Consider the following 20,132-nt stretch of genomic DNA (forward strand, 5'->3'; position numbering starts at 1 on the left):
TTTGTATTTCATTTGGAAACCAAGGTCCTAGAGTCTGGAGGAAGGGTGGAGAAGCTCATAGCCCAAGTTGCTTGAAGTCCAGTGTTAAGTTTCCACAGTCTGTGATGATTTGGGGTGCAATGTCATATGCTGGTGTTGGTCCATTGTGTTTTTTGAAAACCAATTTCACTGCACCCGTTTACCAAGAAATTTTGGAACACAATTGTTGAGATAGTGAATTGGTGGGTTTTTGTTAAATGTGAGCCAAAATCATCACAATTAAAAGAACCAAAGACTTAAACTACTTCAGTCTGTGTGCACTGAATTGATTTAATACACAAGTTTCACAATTTGAGTTGAATTACTGAAATAAATGAACTTTTCCATGACATTCTAATTTATTGAGATGCACCTGTATATAATAGTGCTGTCAAAATTAGCGCATTAACATATGCAATTAATTTTTTCTAGTTTAACGTCGTTAAAAATAGTCAACACCATTAACGCAGGGGCAGGGCTAGGGTCAGCCACCCCACTCACAACAGCTGCTTCTGCCTCTTTTTTTTGGACACAAATTCTGTTTATTTAGACGCGCAGAACGTCTTTACCACATCAAACAGGAGACTTTTCAGATGCTCCACTTCGCCTCAGCGCCAGGCACGAGTCCAAACGAACAGGTGATGAGGAACTTCAGTACAACATCAGTGAACTGATGTCAAATGAGATGTTGTCAGGCCATATGTCAGTAAAAACTAATTTTCTTCTCCTGTCTGCTGCTATACTGTGCTTGTAACACATGCTCTTCAATTGCACACACAAATGAGCTGGCGCGCTGTATATCATTTCATATTAAAGCGCAATTATACATAAAAGGTTGTGAGAAAACACAATGCATGTCAGATCCGCGTCACGTTTAGCAGCGGCAGCTCTTAAAAAAATAGCAGCCAACAAACCTAATAACACAGAAAAAAGAAAAAAAGAGGAAATCAATAACATTTGTAGCTTTAAGGATTCAAATTAGAATTCAGTGTTTGATAACTTTATTCAATTTCTGTGTATTACCTACTTGTTGAAGGGCACAGGTATGACATTTATTATAATGGGTTTATGTGAAGATTGTTTTAAGTTAAATTATAAGTTGTTATTTTTTAAAGTCTAATAAATGTTAAAATTGATAGCTCTCATTTATAATTTAATGTTAAATAGCTATAATCAATGGTCAATTTCATAGAGACATCAGTATTGGTATACTCACCTTTAGTCATAAAAAAGATGCCACTAAACAAATGTTAAAAAAATATACTGCCTTTATGTTGTTTGTACATTGATTTGAAGATTGCATGTGAAATTATTACAATATAAAAGTATACTTAAAAACTTGAATGGTAGGTGGTATTACTTTAAAAAAAAAAAAAGTGTGAATAATTAAAAATGTTTAATCGATTGACAGCACTGATATATACTGTATGTATATATGTATATATGAAATATAAGTACCTTTCTCCCCCACAAATGGCAGCGACCAGGTGAAGACATCCATGAAATTGGGCAGCCAGTAAGGATGAGGGGAGCAGTTAAACTGCCGGATGTTCATTACATTGTTCTCATACTTCAGGACGGCAGCTGAGGAAGTGAATAATAAGAAAAAGTGAGCCTCCAGCTTATGAAAATTCGCAAATCAATAATATGAGAAATAATCTCAAGAGAGCGTGGCTTCCTGAGCCGCTGGGTTTGTTTCCTAATCGACTAATTCAAGTAGAATCGCTGTCTACATTTTTGGCTGAAACATTGTGTACACACAATGATATGACAAAACCCAAGCTAAATTAGCTTTATAAGGAAAAACATGTCAATCAAACATGGTGTTAATACATCTGGATATACAGTATATCAATTTTGTATGTGGCTGAACATTCATTTTCACAAAAAGCCTCTACTAGATGGTACTGCTGAGAGGTTGACCCTGTTCCATCAGCGGATGATAAGACCACATGGATGGAGTCACTCAAGCTGATGGTCCCGCCCACGCTCTCATCCAGCTCTCTGTTCCCATCACAATGCTCCATTTTTCTCGCACATAAGGAAAACACGACTCACCTTTATTATTGTAAACATCAAGGTAGTTTGGCGCAGAGAAAATGGTAATTAGGGAAGGGAAGCCAGTGGTCTGACTCTTCCTGTACATCCGGTACCTTTTAGAAGAGAAAGAGAGCGAAGACAAACACACTTTAATTTACTTTTTATAGACAAAATGTGCAGAAAACTGTGTGTGTATGAAAAAAGTGTACCCTTAAAAGTACACCTTAGTACCTTATCTACACCTAAAGGGTGCATATTAATACACAAAAATTTAAATACAGAGTGAAAGACAGGTAATACGTACCCTGCATCCTGTGCTTCATGTGCTCGAATGATTGATAACAAGTTATTATTCTGTAGGAAGTCACAGACAGCCGGATAACTGCAATACAGAGATTGAGAGAAGGAAAGGAGAATGAGAGAGAAAATAAGAGCCAACATTCAGAAACTGTGGGTGGACGTGTCTCATTAATGTTGGATTGTTCTTTTCAATGCTTTCCACTGTCAGCCAACCAAAACATTCACGTGTGAATGGAGCATGGGTGCAGTTCAACATGTGTCCAGAAGGGTGGGCTCAACTGTTGTTGTGCAGCATTATCATGTTGTTAACAGATTTCCTGAGAAAGAAATCCTGTTTTTTGTTTTTTTACATATTTGCAATTATAGTTCACATATCTATAGAATAGATATAGAATACATTCACAGTCTCAGCAGACCCAACATGATTTGAGTTTCAATTAAATTACTCATTCAAAGTATTGTGATACTTTATCTCACAATGCTGAATCTATATTTTTATGCCAATAATTTTTGCTACATTTTGTAGTACATTTTTCATATTTTTTGGTAAAAAGGAGGTCACTATTCAGAGCAACTCAATTCTTTTGGTAACACTGTTTCCACTGTTTTTGTAACAAATGCATTGCTCCTCATTAGTTAATGCTAGTTAATGCATTAACTAATGTTAACTAATGGGAACTTATTGTGTAGTGTTGCGATTGTTACTTTTCATTTAAACTCAGAATGACAATACAATTGCTATACACTAAAATAATAATAAAAAAACACTGCAATATCATAGTATTTTTTTTACTTCTGGAACCATTGGGTTTTCCTACAGGGATTGTAAAAAAGTCTTTGTTAAAGTGTTATATGCCATTAACTAAGCCAAACAGCTACGAGGTGAATCATAACATTACAAACTTTGATTTAAAGCAAGAAAGTATTTGAAAATCAGACAAAAATACAAAATTACAGCTGAGTACTTAACGCCTTTGGTGAGAGAAAAAAACTACAATCCCAGGAAGCACTGCAAATGACAATAGAATGAAGAACAATGGAGAGTTATTTAACTAATAATTTTATATTTGTTTATTATACATATGGAAACAATATATTTTATTGCAAAATATGCATAAATATACATATAGTTAAGTATTTTGACAGCATAGCAACTGCCGCCTCGATTACGTTATAAGTTCATGGTAATGGGCGTTCCCTGCAGAGCACTTTTGGCACAATTTGCTCACCATGACTCTGATTAGTGGAATTTTCAGTACAGAATCATGGGTAATGTAGTTTTCATGACAAATTCAACTGTTAAAGAGAATTAATTTAAAAAGATTTAAAAATAAGAAAAAAATGCAATGCAAACTAATGGCTTCAACAAAAACATATACATTCAATTAACAACCTCAGAACTCACAGTCTGGGTTTATGGGCTTATAAATTCATGTCAAAAGTCACTAAAATTGAAATTTTAACTTCCAGGACCCTGACTGTTGCTCTCTGCCACAATCAAAAAAACTGATATACTATATTATCCTTTGATTTCCACCCACAGACAAGGAGATGTTAGGCAGAATGTTCATGCTGCTCTTTTCCATACAATGAAAATTAATGGAGATGGATGCTGTCAAGCTTCACTGTGAGAAAGTACTAACATATGTTTGCCTACAACCCAGAGAGTGTGTAAAGGAGGGTGTGAGCTGCTCTTGGTCTTTCTCTCTCTCGTGTCGTTGGCTAATGAGGGGGCACTGCTGCTTTACCGCTGCTCTCTACAAATCACTTCTTCTTCTGCATCTGTCTTTCTCTCTCGCTATCACTCGCTCCAGTTTGGGAAGAGGAAACAGGTCGTCATGGCAACACCACACTGCAGAGCCCTTGGGGATTGTGGGATAGATCGCAAAGCTGAGTTGCCGCTGCTGGCTGCAGTGTAAGCTCTTCACTCACTCCTTCCATCTCACTCTTTCTGCTGACTACAGTGCGATGCAAAAGGCTGAAAGGGCATCCCCCCATCTCCTCTTCTGACAGCTTCACCCGAGTCTCGCATGACCAGACGTTTGATCAACATAAAATCTGGTCCACTTCAAACTTAATCTGACAAAGAAGCGTCCACATATGGCGCTTTTCCATTGCATGGTACGGCACGGTACAGCTCGGTACGGTTCACTTTTGGGGGGTTTTTCACTGGGTATAGTACCTGGTACCTGGTACTTTTTTTAGTACCACCTCTGTTGAGGTTCCAAGTGAACCGTACCGTTACCAAAACGTGACGTGTAAACTGCTGATCACGGATTGGCTGGAGAGACTCGTCACTAACAGCGTCACTGAACTTGCGACACAAACACAAGAGAACTGCTAGATTTAAATCAGCACAGCCAGCGAAGGGTCGAACGCAACTGTTGAGGAAGTACAGACGTTCCTCTGGTTGATAGCAGAGGAGCGGATCCAGCGAAAGCTTGATGGGGCGACGCAGAATGAAAAAGTTTTTCAGGAGTCGCGGTAGTAGAGGCGGCGCAACTACAACGACATGTGAATAATCCCGCCCACTCTAAAGCGGTACTAAACTTCAGTGGAAATGCAAACCGAGCCGTGCCGTGCCGTGCCGTGCCGTACTGAGCCGAGTCGCACTATGCAGTGGAAAAGCGACATTAGACAAATAAGTAAGATTTTTACATATTAGAAACCATAGCGGAAAATACATGAATTTGGGAGAAGTACATATTATTTGCAGACATAATTTAAAGGAATATTGTTTGTTGCAAATTCATCTCAATTGACAGCACTTGTGTTGATGAACCACCAAAAATAATTTCAAATCATCTCGTGATTTCTTCACCAAAATTTTTTTTTATCTGCGTTACAGTGAGGCACTTAAAGTAAGGGCGCATTTTCTGTTGTTCGGCGAATATTCACGGGTGAAATCTAGTCAGTTCAATAGGAATTCAAACAATCTTAAATTTCGCCTGAGAATTTCTCTAAGCAGATTTCGCAACGGGTTCAAGTTGGTCATGTGGATTCGCTGTGTTAATCAGCAGAAAGCTGTTTAAAAGTGCCTTAAAATAAAAGAGCTATGATTTATACATTGCTACACAAACAGTACAAAAAGAAGACAATGGGGCTCTAAATTTTGCTGAAATTTCGCTAATGTGAATGTGAAGTAAATGGAGCAAATGATAAGCTTCACATTTCTGTGATGATTCACATTACATTTGCATTTTTGCTTTTTTATAGGAAAATAATTGTTTTGTGGTAATTGTCCCTTCGCAGGGAGTTTGACTGACAGGCGAGCTGACCAATCACAATGCCGAATCTGCCAGACACCAGACAGTCGGTGGACTTGAACTTGAAAAATTGTTGAAACAAGGTACTATCTGATGTTCATTCATGTATATTTTGTGCTATAACTAGTAAAGAGGAAGAGATTATCGCTTCACATGCTGCTTAAACTGAGATGCTGCAGCGATCTGTCACGACACATGCATTTCTTCAAAAAATGACAGTTTTTAAGCTGAGACTTTGTTTCATACCTAAAGTAACCTGCTCTGTCTTGTCTGTCGGCACATTGTCAGTTTTCTCTTTGCTCCACAATGTAATTTTCACTGCGTGAGAACATGATGTGTGGCGTGAGAGCGGCATGGCTTGTCGGACATAGCAACATCAACTGGAGAGGGTCTTTTCAAAAGGTCAATTAACATTATGCCAAAAATGCTTAACTTGTATTGAACTTGTATTGAATATTCTGTATAAAATGCTCATAAATAAAATGTAATTAATTTTTATATTTATACTAATTATACTTACATTTACACTAATTGCTTCTTCTATTCTCTAAATATTCTCTCTTCATTTGTGCAAATGATCTATGGGAACCATATACATGGAGTCTGCAAGTGCATAAAGGCAGTCACATAAACAAACAGAGTGAATGGAGTGAAAGAGGAGTGATTAAACACCAACATGGTGATTCAGGGAGGTGGGCAGCTCGAAGAACACTGACAACACAGATTAAAACAAATGGCTTCTGTGCGCCTTGCATAACAGAGATGTGTGTGGGTATATATCTGTCTAAGTAGAGTATGCAGCGCCATGTGTATGTGTGATGAATTCAGTCGTGTGTGTTCTGTAACATGGCTGCCTCTGGTAATATGCATATAACACAGAGACACACTAATGAATGTAGGGCTCCAAACCACTGGCCAAAATCTGCAGTTTACACCAGACACTAAACACTGAATAGATAGCTAGATAGCTAGATAGATACTGTTTGGTTTCAGAAAACGACATGCTAATGCTAATGCTAAAACACGAACATTTAAACGGTGAAAAAAAACAGACCAATCTTCACTTTCGCTCAGAAACAAACACTTATTCTCACATACACCAGTGTACTGCCGTTCCATCAAATTTTCAGCAGAGTGTGTGAAATATTAAGAGTCTGTAGCTCTATGCAGTCAGAGCAGAGGACAGAAAACAACATCAACCCTGAGCACCTGGAGGGACCCAACAACCTGCCACCGACCCAGCTGTCCCCACACATACATACACACAAATATATCCGCCCACATATGTGCACAATATGTTACACAACATCAATGCACACACATATGCACATTCATGGTATCGCGGCAGCGGAATTAAGACATACATATAGAATCTCACACAAATGTGGGATAAAAAGCTGCAATTACCATTTATATTTTTTATTCTGTGGCAGTAATAAGATTCCATAGGTTTCAAATGCCACATTTAAAACCCTCTAAAAACATAATAATTTTTGTGTATTTTATCCTCCAAATTAGAATCCTAATATCATAATTTTCAATATCTGCTGGTTAAATGAGTGAACAAAAAATTTATATATAAACATATATTTTTTTAATATTTTGAAAACAAATACAAAAATATCTGCCACCATTCAAAAGTTTGGGGGCAATACATTTTTGTTCAAAGAAATTAATACCTTTATTTAGCAAGGATATGTTAAATTGATTAAAAGTGACAGAAAAGACATTTATAATGTTGCAAAACATTTATATTTTAAATAAAGGCTGTTCTGCTTTAAAAAAAAGTATCATGATTTCAAATTTCACAACCATTTTCAACACTGATAATAACAAGAAATGTTTCCTGAGCAGCATCAGTATGATTTCTGAAGGATCATGTGACACTAAGGGTCAGATTTACTAACAGCTTGCGCCATCGCAAACCGTCTTTTGGTGTTAAAATAGTCCTGTCAGCATTAAGAAGCACAGTGAAGAATTAGCGCTGAAAAGGCGTGGACACAGTTATTTTTGTGCCTAACCTTATTGAATATGCATTTGTTTCCCTTTCAGATGCAAAATTTATGGGAGGAGAATATTACAATGAATCACGCAATGTGATTTAATGTTTGCACTCGTCAAATTACTGGTATTTGCGCCATTATTTAACGCCCAAAAAAAAGCATGTCTTAAACTTGTCACGGACCAGGTGTGTGGGGGCAGGCAGGATGACAAGGCAGAGACAGACAGACACACACGGGGTAACATTCACAATAACCGACAAACTAGAACACAAGAGACAGGAACAGATATAGAGCAGTTAACGAGGGAACGACAGGGGAGCACAATGAGGTGATTAACTAATAATTAGACGGGCTAAACCAACACAAGGGGAAGAAACCACAACAAACAGTCCACAGGGGTGTTACATTACTCCCCCCTCCCGGAAGGTGCGTCCTCGCACTGTAGAAACAGAGGGAGGGGCGGAGGGGGACAAGGCAGTAGATGTGAGATGGTGACAGGGGAAGGCAAAGGGCTGGCAGGCAGAGCAGACAGGTGGAGGTTTCGGCGGAGGACGGACTTCCAGGAGGAGGATGGCTAACAGAGTACAGGGAGGTGACGATGGAAGCAGGAGCCAGGGAGAAGACAGGAGGGAACCGGAGCAGGAGGAGCCAGGTGGGACCCTGGCCACAGCTATAATAGCGGCCCATGGTGGAGCCGACGGAGGGAGGAGCCATGGAGGAGGAATGTCCACCAACTCCAGGGGGCCGACCAACGGCGGCGGAGCAGGTGGAGGAGGAGCCCGAGGCAGAGAGCCAAAGAGCCAGGGGGATGCCGAGGATCCGGGGGGCCATGGTGGAGCCGAGGGCTCTGGCGACCAAGGCGGAGATCCAGAGATCCGCGGCGGAGCCGGAGCGACTGAGGACCAAGGTGGAGCTGATGGGAGGAAGGAGCCCAACGGAGCCGATAGGACAGAGCGATGAGGCGCAGCTAGAGGAAAGGAGTCCAGAGGCGATGGCGGGTCGATGCCGGAGAGACGAGGGAGCACGGTGGAGCTGATGGATCGATGGGTGACGGTGGAGGCGAGTGTGACGCTGGAGGAGGCCAGCGCGGGTGGGCGGGTGGGCATTTTTGAGGAGCGGGCATTGGAGAGAGATCTTGATCAGGAGCCCTTCCTGGGCTAAACGAAACATCAGGAGCCCTTCCTAGGCTGGACTGGGGATCAGGAGCCCTTCATGGGCTGAACGAAACATCAGGAGCCCTTCCTGGGCTGGAATGGGGATCAGGAGCCCTTCCTGGGCTAAACCAAACATCAGGAGCCCTTCCTGGGCTGGACTGGGGATCAGGAGCTCTTCCTGGGCTAAACGAAACATCAGGAGCAATTCCTGGGCTGGACTGGGGATCAGGAGCCCTTCCTGGGCTGAACGAAACATCAGGAGCCCTTCCTGGGCTGGGAAGATCAGGAGCCCTTCCTGGGCTGAACTGGGGATCAGGAGATCTCTCCTCGTTTTGGCACTGACCGCCCTCCATAGTCTGCTCATCCTCAGCCATGATGCAGGGGGCGGAGCTCCTCTCCGCGCTCACAACGTCCACGGCTTGCTCCCTTGTGGTGGGCACTGTCACCGGCTCTCGCACCTGGTCTGACGGGTCGGGCTCAACATCCAAGACGATCCTCTTCTCAGCCGCAGGGCTTCGCTCCGGCTCGTGGATCGCAGTGGGAAATGGCTCTCCGTCAGCGGTGGGCTCAGGCTTGTGCTCCGTACTGCGGGGAGATGGTGGGCTGGGCTCAGGGTCCTGAGTGGGGCTGGTGTCGTCATCAGCGATGCCCACGGTTGGCTGGGACTTGCAGGACACCAGCACCCACTCGACGAAGGTGGTGAAGCTCTCGAGGACCTTCCCCGGGCAACTGCGCTCGTGTGGTGGCGTTAAGTCCAACCTGGTAGAACGTGCAGAGGCAGTTGTCCGGGTAGTGCGTGAGGTGAGCCAAGGACAGAAAGTCATGGGTGTGGTCCCCAAGAGAGCGTTCTCCCTGCTCCAGCAGGAGGAGTTGGAAGGCGGGGTAATCCATACAAAAAATAAAAACTGATAAAAACTGGGAAAACAAACGAGGGGAAAGACGCCGCTATACTTCACTTTTGGGTTGGTTATTCTGTCACGGACCAGGTGTGTGGAGGCAGGCAGGATGACCAGGATGACAAGGATACAAAATAAGAATATTTAATGTAGCACAACAAGGCAGAGGCAGAGGCAGCGGCAGAGGCAGAGGCTCACGCACGCACGCACGCACGCACGCACGCACGCACGCACGCACGCACGCACGCACACGGGGTAACATTCACAATAACCGACAAACTAGAACACAAGAGACAGGAACAGATATAGGGCAGTTAACGAGGGACTGACAGGTGAGCACAATGAGGTGATTAACTAATAATTAGACGGGCTAAACCAACACAAGGGGAAGAAACCACAACAAACAGTCCACAGGGGTGTTACAAAACTATTTTGCGCATTTGTTGCTAGGAAAAGGCACCACAGAGAACACAGGAATGCCAGAGGAACACTTTATCCAAATCCTTTTTGCTAATTTGCGCTGTGCTTGGTAGATTGCATTGGTCATTATGGAACTTAGATGTTGCGTCTGTGTTCTTTAATTTGCACATTGTCAGTAAATCACCTGCAGAAATTTCAACGCCCATCTACGCTGATTTGGAATTGCGCTCTCGTGCTAATTTGCCCTATTTAGTCAAACTGGCCCTAAGACTGAAGTAATGGCTGCTGAAAATGCAGTTTTGCATCACAGGAATAAATTACATTTAAAAAAACATAATATTTTAAATTGTAAGAACATTTCACAATATTACTGTTTTTACTATATTCATTATGCTGATAATCCCATTATAGGCTATTTAATGGCAGATTCTTTTAGCAACTTTTAGTATGACAGCATATTCCCACTCAGACACATCAAAACACACACAAAAACCACCCACCTGTAGAAATATGAGCATCCTCTGACTGTGTTGTTGCTAAAGTACTCTTGGCTCTTTTCATTGCCGAAGTCCTCCAAGGGATCAGCCCAAAGCAAATCACACATAGGCCCGAATGCTGGGGGCTCCTTAAACCGGTCCAACTAGGCAACAGAGACACAAATATAATACAGAATACAAAAATACACACACAAATACTGCTTTCTTGTAGCCATGCATGAAATCTTTCTCCTCCCACACAGCGCTGCTGTTCACGCATGGCTTGGCAGTACCTTCTTTATGTCGTCTAAGGTCTGTATTTCTGGGGACAGGCCACCGTGGACGCACAGGAACTGCTGGTTCATGAGAGCTGCCAAGGGCAGACAGTCAAATGCGCCCATACAGGCATCGTAAACCTGCTCTGAATACTTGATTTTACCTGATAGACAGTGAGGGAGAAAAACAGCAAATGAGTACAAAGGAAAATAAGTCGTTTTGGTCACACTTTAGTTTGGGGACCAATTCTCACTATTAAATAATAGATCACCCAAAAATGAACATTTTGTCATCATTTATTCACCCTCATGTCATTCAAAACCTGTATGAGTTTCTTTCTTATGTTGAACACAAAAGAAGATATTTTGAAGAATTTTGAAAAACCACAGTTGTTGGGGACCATAACCTGTTCGATTACCAGCATTCTTCAAAATATTTACTTTTATGATCAACATATGAAAGAAACTCTTTTTACCTTTACCTGAAAACCACTTTTAATGTCAGTCAAGCTTTCAAAACAGGCTGTATTTGCTACTGTACCTTTAAGACAAGGAAAGCTGTTACGAATATTGGTTATTTTTAGCATAATGGCGTAGTTTACACTGTAGTTGTTATCAATTCTGGTCATATTCTAATAAAGTAAAAATTCTGACATTGTAGGCATGACTGAGACTGCATTGTTATCATTAATGCATGTTTACACACTGCATCATGTTGCGAAGGTAACTCATTATGACAAAGAAACAGAAAGAAAGAAAACTGTTTTTTTTTTACAGTTATTTTGCAAAAACAAACTAATATTTGTAGCAAGCAACAGCTATTTTGTTATAACAGCACTTATCATGTTTTTCTCCGGTCTCATTAGATTCCTACTGGGACCGAACTTTAGCGGTCAGCCCCATGTGTCTCAGTGCGTCACAAACACTCACACACAAGATAAACAGTGTTTCCAGACGGAAGAGGGTTTTTTTTCTCTCTCAGTGTGTCGACGCGTGTCCTATTCTCATTATGTCTCAATACACCGCCTCTCAAAAGCATTTGTAACCATGGCGACAGGTCAGTGGAGTAGACACAGAAAGAGCTTGCCGTCAACTCCACACCTCTCCCTCCAACCTCACCTGTCTCTGCGCTCCGCCGCTCGGCCTCATGGGAAAGCTCCATTCTGATGCATTACCTCATACTCCACATCCCACCCCTCCTCCACCCCTCCCAACTGCTCTGCGTTATAAACTTCATTCTCTTTAAATGGATAGATTTGTCCTTTCAGGAACAATAGACATTGTAGGAAATTATCAATGTGAATTGAGGGTTGTGCGCTGTTATTCTAATTTGATTATTTTCAGTGAAATATAGGGAAATACCCCTTTTAAACTTTGTCATTGTTCAGAAATGTGAACTCCAATTCAAATTTACATATAAAACATATAAACACAACATATAAAAACATAGTTTCCAGACGGAAGAGGGTTTTTTTTCTCTCTCAGTGTGTCGACGCGTGTCCTATTCTCATTATGTCTCAATACACCGCCTCTCAAAAGCATTTGTAACCATGGCGACAGGTCAGTGGAGTAGACACAGAAAGAGCTTGCCGTCAACTCCGCACCTCTCCCTCCAACCTCACCTGTCTCTGCGCTCCGCCGCTCGGCCTCATGGGAAAGCTCCATTCTGATGCATTACCTCATACTCCACATCCCACCCCTCCTCTACCCCTCCCAACTGCTCTGCGTTATAAACCTCATTCTCTTTAAATGGATAGATTTGTCCTTTCAGGAACAATAGACATTGTAGGAAATTATCAATGTGAATTGAGGGTTGTGCGCTGTTATTCTAATTTGATTATTTTCAGTGAAATATAGGGAAATACCCCTTTTAAACTTTGTCATTGTTCAGAAATGTGAACTCCAATTCAAATTTACATATAAAACATATAAACACAACATATAAAAACATACAATTATTTATTCTAAGTTATGAAACATTATAGCGAATAAACTAAAAATACATATATATATATATATATATATATATATACACACATACATATATATATATATATATATATATTTTCAAATTTACATATAAAACATATAAACATATAAACAAAAAACATAAAATTATTTATTCTAAGTTATGAAACATTATAGCGAATAAACTAAAAATACATATATATATATATATACACAAACATACATATATATATATATATATATATATATATATAATTATGATAAATCAATCTGTTCTATTAATACTGGAAAACTAACCTTTTTAATATAGGAACATATACAAATTCATGTACTCCTTTTAAAACTGAATTACTAATCAAATATACAAAAAAAAAAGACAAATGTTGAACTATAATATAAATATAAATTACATTAAATATATATACACTACCGTTCTACAGTTTGAGGCTGGTAAGATTTTTTAAATGTTTTTAAAATCTCTTATGCTCAACAAGGCTGCATTTATTTGGTCAAAAATATAGTAAAAACAGTAAAATTATTACAATTTAATATATTTGTTTGCTATATTTTAAAAAGTAATTTCAATGCTGATTTGCTGCTCAAACATTTCTTATTCTTATTTAAAACCGACTGTGCTGCTAATATTATTTAATTAATCATGTAATTAATATATAATTTACATCAAATATCATTTTTTTGAAAACATTATAAATGTCTTTACTAACACTTTAATGGATCTTTAATGAATAAAAGAATTAAAAGTATAAATCATACTGACCCCAAACTTTAGAATAGTATACTACTAGTGAAAAAGCTTCTGTTTAGCTTTGTTTTTTTTTTTTTGCTATTACAAATTATATTTGCTGCATATTAATACAACATTGCAAGCATGACAAGGGGGATACTCACATTCTTGTTTGAAGGTGAAATATTCTGTCAAATGTCTACATTCATGATTTCCTCTCAGTAAAAATAGCGTCTTTGGGTAGAGCATTTTCAGTGACCAGAGGTACAGAACACACTACAGAGAAGGGGAGAGAAAAAGAAATGAAACATATGGCCACATCCATGAGATACCTACAAACACCATGCTAATGCAGGCCAGCACAAGGTCTGTGTAGTGTTAATGATACTCTTCCAATTACATTACATATGTTATCACATCTACTGTCAGTCCTCATCACCTTCACTGGCTGCCCTCGCACCATACATGGGCTTCTTCCTCTCCCTTTACTGCTAATACACGCACAGTTAAACACAACTCATGCTGATCTCATGCTTTAGCAAATAAAAGAAGAATTCTTCAGCAAAACATTGGGAGCTGAGTGAATTAATTGAGCAGTCGGTGTTGAGATGTGTTCGCAGAGCTAATCATGGCCTGCAGTCAAAGATGGCAGAAATTGGACATGTCAAAGAACACGAACGTCAGAGCACAGCGCTCACAGATGACTGATTCCTCCTCTCTGTTTGAAGCTGGAGGATGATTCCCTGACGTGTATGACAGAATTGCCCATTCTTGTTATCAAAGGAACACTTGAGAGTTACAAGATAACTGGGATGAGACTATCAGCCAATAACCGAGCCTGCTTGGTCAACAGCAAGTGTAGTTTATGCTTTTAATGCAAGTTTCATTGAAAATGAAAAATGTAGATTCATTTTTAAGTGAATTTTAAGAATCGAATAAATACAGGTATTACTGAGGGGGGACAGTTATGCTTCAGTTGCAACAGAAGTCATTTATGAGCTGCAGACACGGATGTTTGTACATGTTTATTAATATATTTTTAAATGTTTATTTTATTTTATATTTTATTTCATTATTATTGGCATCTTATTTTTTTAGTCACATGATGCAAATAGTTGCAGCAATGTCTTGCAATGTGGTAATTTATCTTGAACAAAAGCTTATTAATGTTTTAATAATTATAATGCTGTTTTATGAGCATTTACTGATTAATTAAATAGTTATAATGTGTATTAATATATTAATAAATATACATGGAATACTTCTTTTTTTTTAAATGTCACACTGTATTTATAATTTTTAAATAGTATTTAGCTATAAGTGTTTTTATTTAATTTTTTATAAATGTGTATGTACTACAATATAGTAGTATAGTAGTAAAGTAATCAATAAGACTGCAGAGAGACTACATGGAATATTTCTTATAATGTGTGCACACAAAAGCGAAGCAAATATTTGCATCATGTTATTGCTCTAGATTTCCCTTGGGATGTTTTTCGTGTCACTTGTGCGAATAAAAACATTGCGTAATGCTCTTCTCCATTTTCTGATACAACAAAACATGTCAATAAGCTCATCGCACAAACGGATGTGTCAATAAGCTCATCGCTGATTGGCTTGCGCGACAACGCGTCATGCAAATTTTCTGTTTGAGTTGAAATTTTTCAACTTGCAAGAAACACGCAATTGAGGTGTATATCGCACGTTCGCAGCAATCGCGTTGCTCAATTTGCGTCATTCACGTCGTCCGGCGCAAAGTTGCATCTATTATTGACTTACTCATGCAAATAATTACATACATTCGCTTTTGGTGCACACACACCATAAAAAAAAAACATCACACCACACTTATACATTTTTATAGTATTTAGCTAGGTATTTTTTTAAATGTAATATTAATTAATATTAATTTTATTAATATTTATGCATGTTTATTTACTAATTTGCATTATGACAATTAACTTCTTTTGTAGTTTTTGTATAATTTGTTTATTGGACGTGATTTTAATAATTTAATAAATGTAATAATGCCTTCAGCTACCAGTAAGAGTGTAGTTACTCTTTTTAACACCATGTTTCAATCAATTCTGTAGCTTTCGCCCAAAATCAGTTGAGAAAATGCTTAATGCATATTCAGTCTGGACCTGGTTATGACTTAAATGAACCTTTTCATTCAAATGAATCATTTCTTTCAATTAACTTGATTAAAAAGGGTGAAATCGTAGATGGATGGATGCATATACTATCTCAGTGGAACTTTTCTCACCTCGATACTGAAGTAACCCCGGTCCACATAGTCACCCAGGAAGAGGTATCGTGTCGTGGCTGGAGAGCCTCCCACCTCAAACAGTTTCATCAGGTCGAAAAACTGACCATGGATGTCACCGCACACTGCATAAAGAAAGAGAAAGACAGAGGAATATATTGACTGGCTGAGCTGGATGCAAACAGCCTAAGCTGTTTGTTCAATATACAGGATATAGAAACATTAATCCATGGCGGATTCATACAGCCATAGCTATTAAAATCATACTGTAACTGCAGCTCTGTGCTAGGCGTAATCTCTTAATATCAACCACTAGACTGCTCAAGCCATAACGAACTGATCGAATTGAAAATGACAGCTGTGCACATCTGGGAGCGTGAACCTATATGAAACATAGCTGGCCTGAAAATCTACGTTAGTCCTTTGCAACACAATTCTCTCTCTGTGATAGAGAGAGGGAGCGAAATGCAAACTCCTGTTGCCATGGAGACATGAATTTGATGAGAATAAAGAATGAAATAAATGAGGAGTTTGCGTTGGCATGGAGATGCTGCCTAAGCGTTTGCCCCAGAGGCCTCTCAGCCTGTAGTGTGTGTGGGTGTGGCCACGGACAGAGAGGGAAACACGCATTTAAAACCCTCTTAGCTCATGCATCACGTAAGAAAACACAGATATCAAGCCCACATCACTGACATACAAAGACAGAGGTTGAAATGAGCAAGTGTGTTTGTTCCGACTCTGAGCTTGTGGGAAGGGAAACGAGTTGGAGAATTTCAGTTGCTTGAGGAATCTGATTTTACAGCGAAAGGTCCAGATTGTGTGATATGACCTACTGTAAGTGCGTCACCATGCTTGAGACCTGTGGAAAAAAATGTGGAGCATCTCACTTCCTGTTTCTCCCACTTTAAAGACAGCAAGAGATCGTTTGACAAGCAGTTTTCTTTCCTGTGTTAACAAACACTTCAGTGTAAAAGTCTGGTGTTGGCAAGATTTTTTTTACGTTTTCCAAAGAAGTCTCGTGTTCACCAAAGCTGCATTTATTTAATCAAAAACAGTGAAAACAGTAATATTGTGAAAAATGATTACAATTTACTATAACTTTAGATTTGAAAATATTTTTAAATGTTATTTATTCCTGTTGAATATAGTAGCATTTCTACATGATTTTCTGATGAATTAATAGTTGAACAGAACAAGATTTATTTGAAATAGAATTTTTTGTAACATTATGAATGTAAATTTGTTTTGATCAATTTAATGCATTGTTACTGAAAAAAAAAAGTATTAATTTCTTTCAAAAAACACCCCTGTTTTTCTTACTGACCTCAATCTTTTGAACAGAATATATGTCCTACTGAAACACGAAGGCAAGACATACAGAACATGGATACAAGACATAGAACTACACAAAACTCAACAGTCTCTAGGCAAATCATAACTGTTTTAAGTTTCAGCAAATTATTTCGTATGACTTCATATGATCTCATTCATATGTTATTTATATGATCGGCGCACACTTCAGTGATGGTTGTGTTTAAGGGTGGGGCTCATGCGACATAGCCAGCCACCCTGTAAAATAGTTACCATTTCCCATGAGATTGTGTTAGCGAAACTACATTTTTTCAAAATGGATAATTTTGACTAGTCAACTAATCAGTCTTCAGGGAGCCATATATAACAGGCTGGTTTCAGGTTCACCAGAGCCCATTCAGTTTACATATGACGGATTCAAAAACAGCTAAGTAGAGTACAACAGAATAAAACGATGCATCTCAAAACATCTCAAAACGCACCAATGATGAAGGAAAACTCAAAAAACAACATTAGGCATGTCATGACCAAATATGTCCGTCCTGAATGTATACGGCTGTAGCTCAGTACAGGGTCAGCATGCTAATTAAAGCACCACCGCTAAAATATAACAAAAAAATATACAAGAAAAATAAAAAAATCTTTACTTATGTCACAATCATGATTTGCTTGCTACTTGCTAGGTGGTTGCTGGGGGAGGGGCATTCTCATTCTAGAGGCAATTTGATTGGACAAAAATCTTTGTAGTGCAGGATTACTCATCAATATTTTTGTCTGGTTTTCCCAGAAGAGAAATAATGCATATTTTGAAGTTGGCAAAAACTAAAAATCACTTTTGTGACGTATATACTGTAGCCAAGTGAAATGGCTTTTCGAAGGAGAAAAATGTGTAGGACCATGAAGGACTGATTGGATTGTTGTCGTTTGCTAACTGATGCAATCTCATGAGAGTGACAGGTTGTTAGAAGCAAGTGATCATTGTCCCGCCCTCCAGCCAGTGCAAACGCCATCAGAAAAAAAGAGGGGGAGGGGAAGTTAATGTTTCTGATTAAAGATTAAAGGGGCACATGAATTATTAACAAATAATTACGTGCATGAATAAATCATTTAAACATGAAAAAAAATAAGAATTGTCCATTTTGATTGCAAAGTAACCTCTAAAAGTGAAATTTATCACCATTTAGGATTACACTAAAACAGACAAAGACTAAAAGCCAAAAATGTTTCATTCAGACTGAGTATTTTAATCAACTCTACAGTTTCCTAATCATTTTTCAAGCTTAATAAATGTATGAGGTTGACCTCCTTTTCTTATAACGCTAGCTCACTATAGGGACACAAGCATTCTCTCAGGCTCTACCCAAACAGCTCTTTACTTGGAGATCAATACCCAAATCAATAGATCCATTCTCAAAACGACCATTCATTTAGCCTTAAACGTCTTAAGGGAAGTAGCTTAAATTAAGATTCCTCACATCAAATGAATTAGCAGACTTATCTGGCCTAAATCATACAGCAGCCGCAAGCAGTCCACCGAGTCTGACATACATGCAAAATGGGCCATTAACATGAACCATTAACACACATTATAGAGCATAAGCCCTAGAAGTAATCAAGCACATAGTCAAGAAGAATGAAAGCTTCAAGAGGAAATGGTGTCGAGAAGAGCTAAAGGGATCATTTTCTGGAAGGCCGAGGCCACGGGGGCTACAGTTAGTGCTGTTTCGCTCTCTTTCTTTCTGCTGGAGCAAGGCTGATGAATGACAGGGAGGTGACAGGCTGAACTCTCTCTTGTCTGCGCGCTCTCGCTTCTTCACCAACTGTTAAAGAGATTCTTCCGCCTCCTTGTATTCAGCTGCTACCACTCCAGCCTTCTCATGCTGTGCTTATTTCCCTTCTTTCACCCTGCCTCCTCAACTGCACCCAAGCCATCGATAAAAACGCAGATGCATTGTGGGAAACGGTTAACGATACCATCTGATTTCGTCTCATAGAAGGCGGGAGATCTAAGATGTTACGAATCGAGTGCAGAGGATCATTAAAAACACAAAACGCATTTATTTCGTCCGCACTGCTGTTGTTATGTGAAGGGTTCTCCATGTATACCCAGGTGGGCTCTTTCCCTCCGGGCACCTGGTTTTCTCATGACAACTTCAAACTTGCTCGTCTAGCAGAGCTCCACCGCTGTCTGAAAGTCCCGTTGTTTAAGTATTTGTAGATATGGATAGGTTTAAATAATGAAAAAAATGCAGATATGCCCAGTCACGTTGCAGAATAAGAGCTGCATAATGCATGGGCAAATCAGATGCGCCCAGGCTGTGTTAGTAAGCGGCGTTTACTGTATATAAATGAGCGGATCCTGCATATTGAGACATTACATTATGTATGAACAAGTATATGAATTGTGCATGAAAATGATCCCGGGTCCCGGTGTTAAGTGCTTCTGTTTAAACGCTGAGCTGATTTTAACTGTGCTTTAGGAGAAACAGGTATTAAATGTGCAATTAACATGCTTGTTCACATTCTCGGGTCACATGCCGCCCGAGCACATGAGGAGGAGAATGTAGATTGAATCCGATGTGTGTCATGGTCTCCCACGGCGCCGACTGAATGCTGTTTGTCTCTGCGCTCCTCCTTTACTCCTGATACACTCTTAAAAATAAAGGTGCTTAAAAGGTTCTTCACAGCTATGCCATAGAAGAACCATTTTTGGTTCCATAAAGAACCATCTCTTTCTTACCTTTTTATAATCTGAAGTACCTTCTTTCGCCACAAAGAACCTTTTGTGAAACAGAAAGGTTCTTCAGATGTTAAAGGTTCTTTATGGAACCATTTAGACAAAAAAGGTTCTTCTATGGCATCGTGACACACCTTTATTTTTAAAAGTGTATTTGATCAATCTAACAGCTCAAACCTCTCGCTCCTCTTGTCTGTTTATCTCCTCTTGTCTCTATTCATGTCTTTTATGTTCATCTGCTTCTCTCCTCTCATATC

General features: G+C 39.3%; 1 protein-coding gene across 2 annotated transcripts in view; it reads right to left on the reverse strand.

Moving 5' to 3' along the window:
• The window catches only part of ppp3ca (protein phosphatase 3, catalytic subunit, alpha isozyme), a 64,014-nt gene that overhangs the window by 14,641 nt on the left and 29,241 nt on the right, over positions 1-20,132 (reverse strand). For both annotated transcript variants that reach the window (XM_016257865.1, XM_016257864.1), the window contains exons 3-9: positions 15,828-15,952; positions 13,726-13,837; positions 10,867-11,012; positions 10,598-10,737; positions 2,363-2,440; positions 2,077-2,171; positions 1,477-1,602 (exon numbers count right to left, since the gene is read on the reverse strand). In XM_016257865.1, coding sequence (XP_016113351.1) covers positions 1,477-1,602; positions 2,077-2,171; positions 2,363-2,440; positions 10,598-10,737; positions 10,867-11,012; positions 13,726-13,837; positions 15,828-15,952 — 822 coding nt within the window. The remainder of the gene's footprint in view (positions 1-1,476; positions 1,603-2,076; positions 2,172-2,362; positions 2,441-10,597; positions 10,738-10,866; positions 11,013-13,725; positions 13,838-15,827; positions 15,953-20,132) is intronic.

Source organism: Sinocyclocheilus grahami, unplaced genomic scaffold (assembly GCF_001515645.1).
Source record: "Sinocyclocheilus grahami isolate Dianchi unplaced genomic scaffold, SAMN03320097.WGS_v1.1 scaffold1610.1, whole genome shotgun sequence".
Classification (NCBI taxonomy): domain Eukaryota; kingdom Metazoa; phylum Chordata; class Actinopteri; order Cypriniformes; family Cyprinidae; genus Sinocyclocheilus; species Sinocyclocheilus grahami.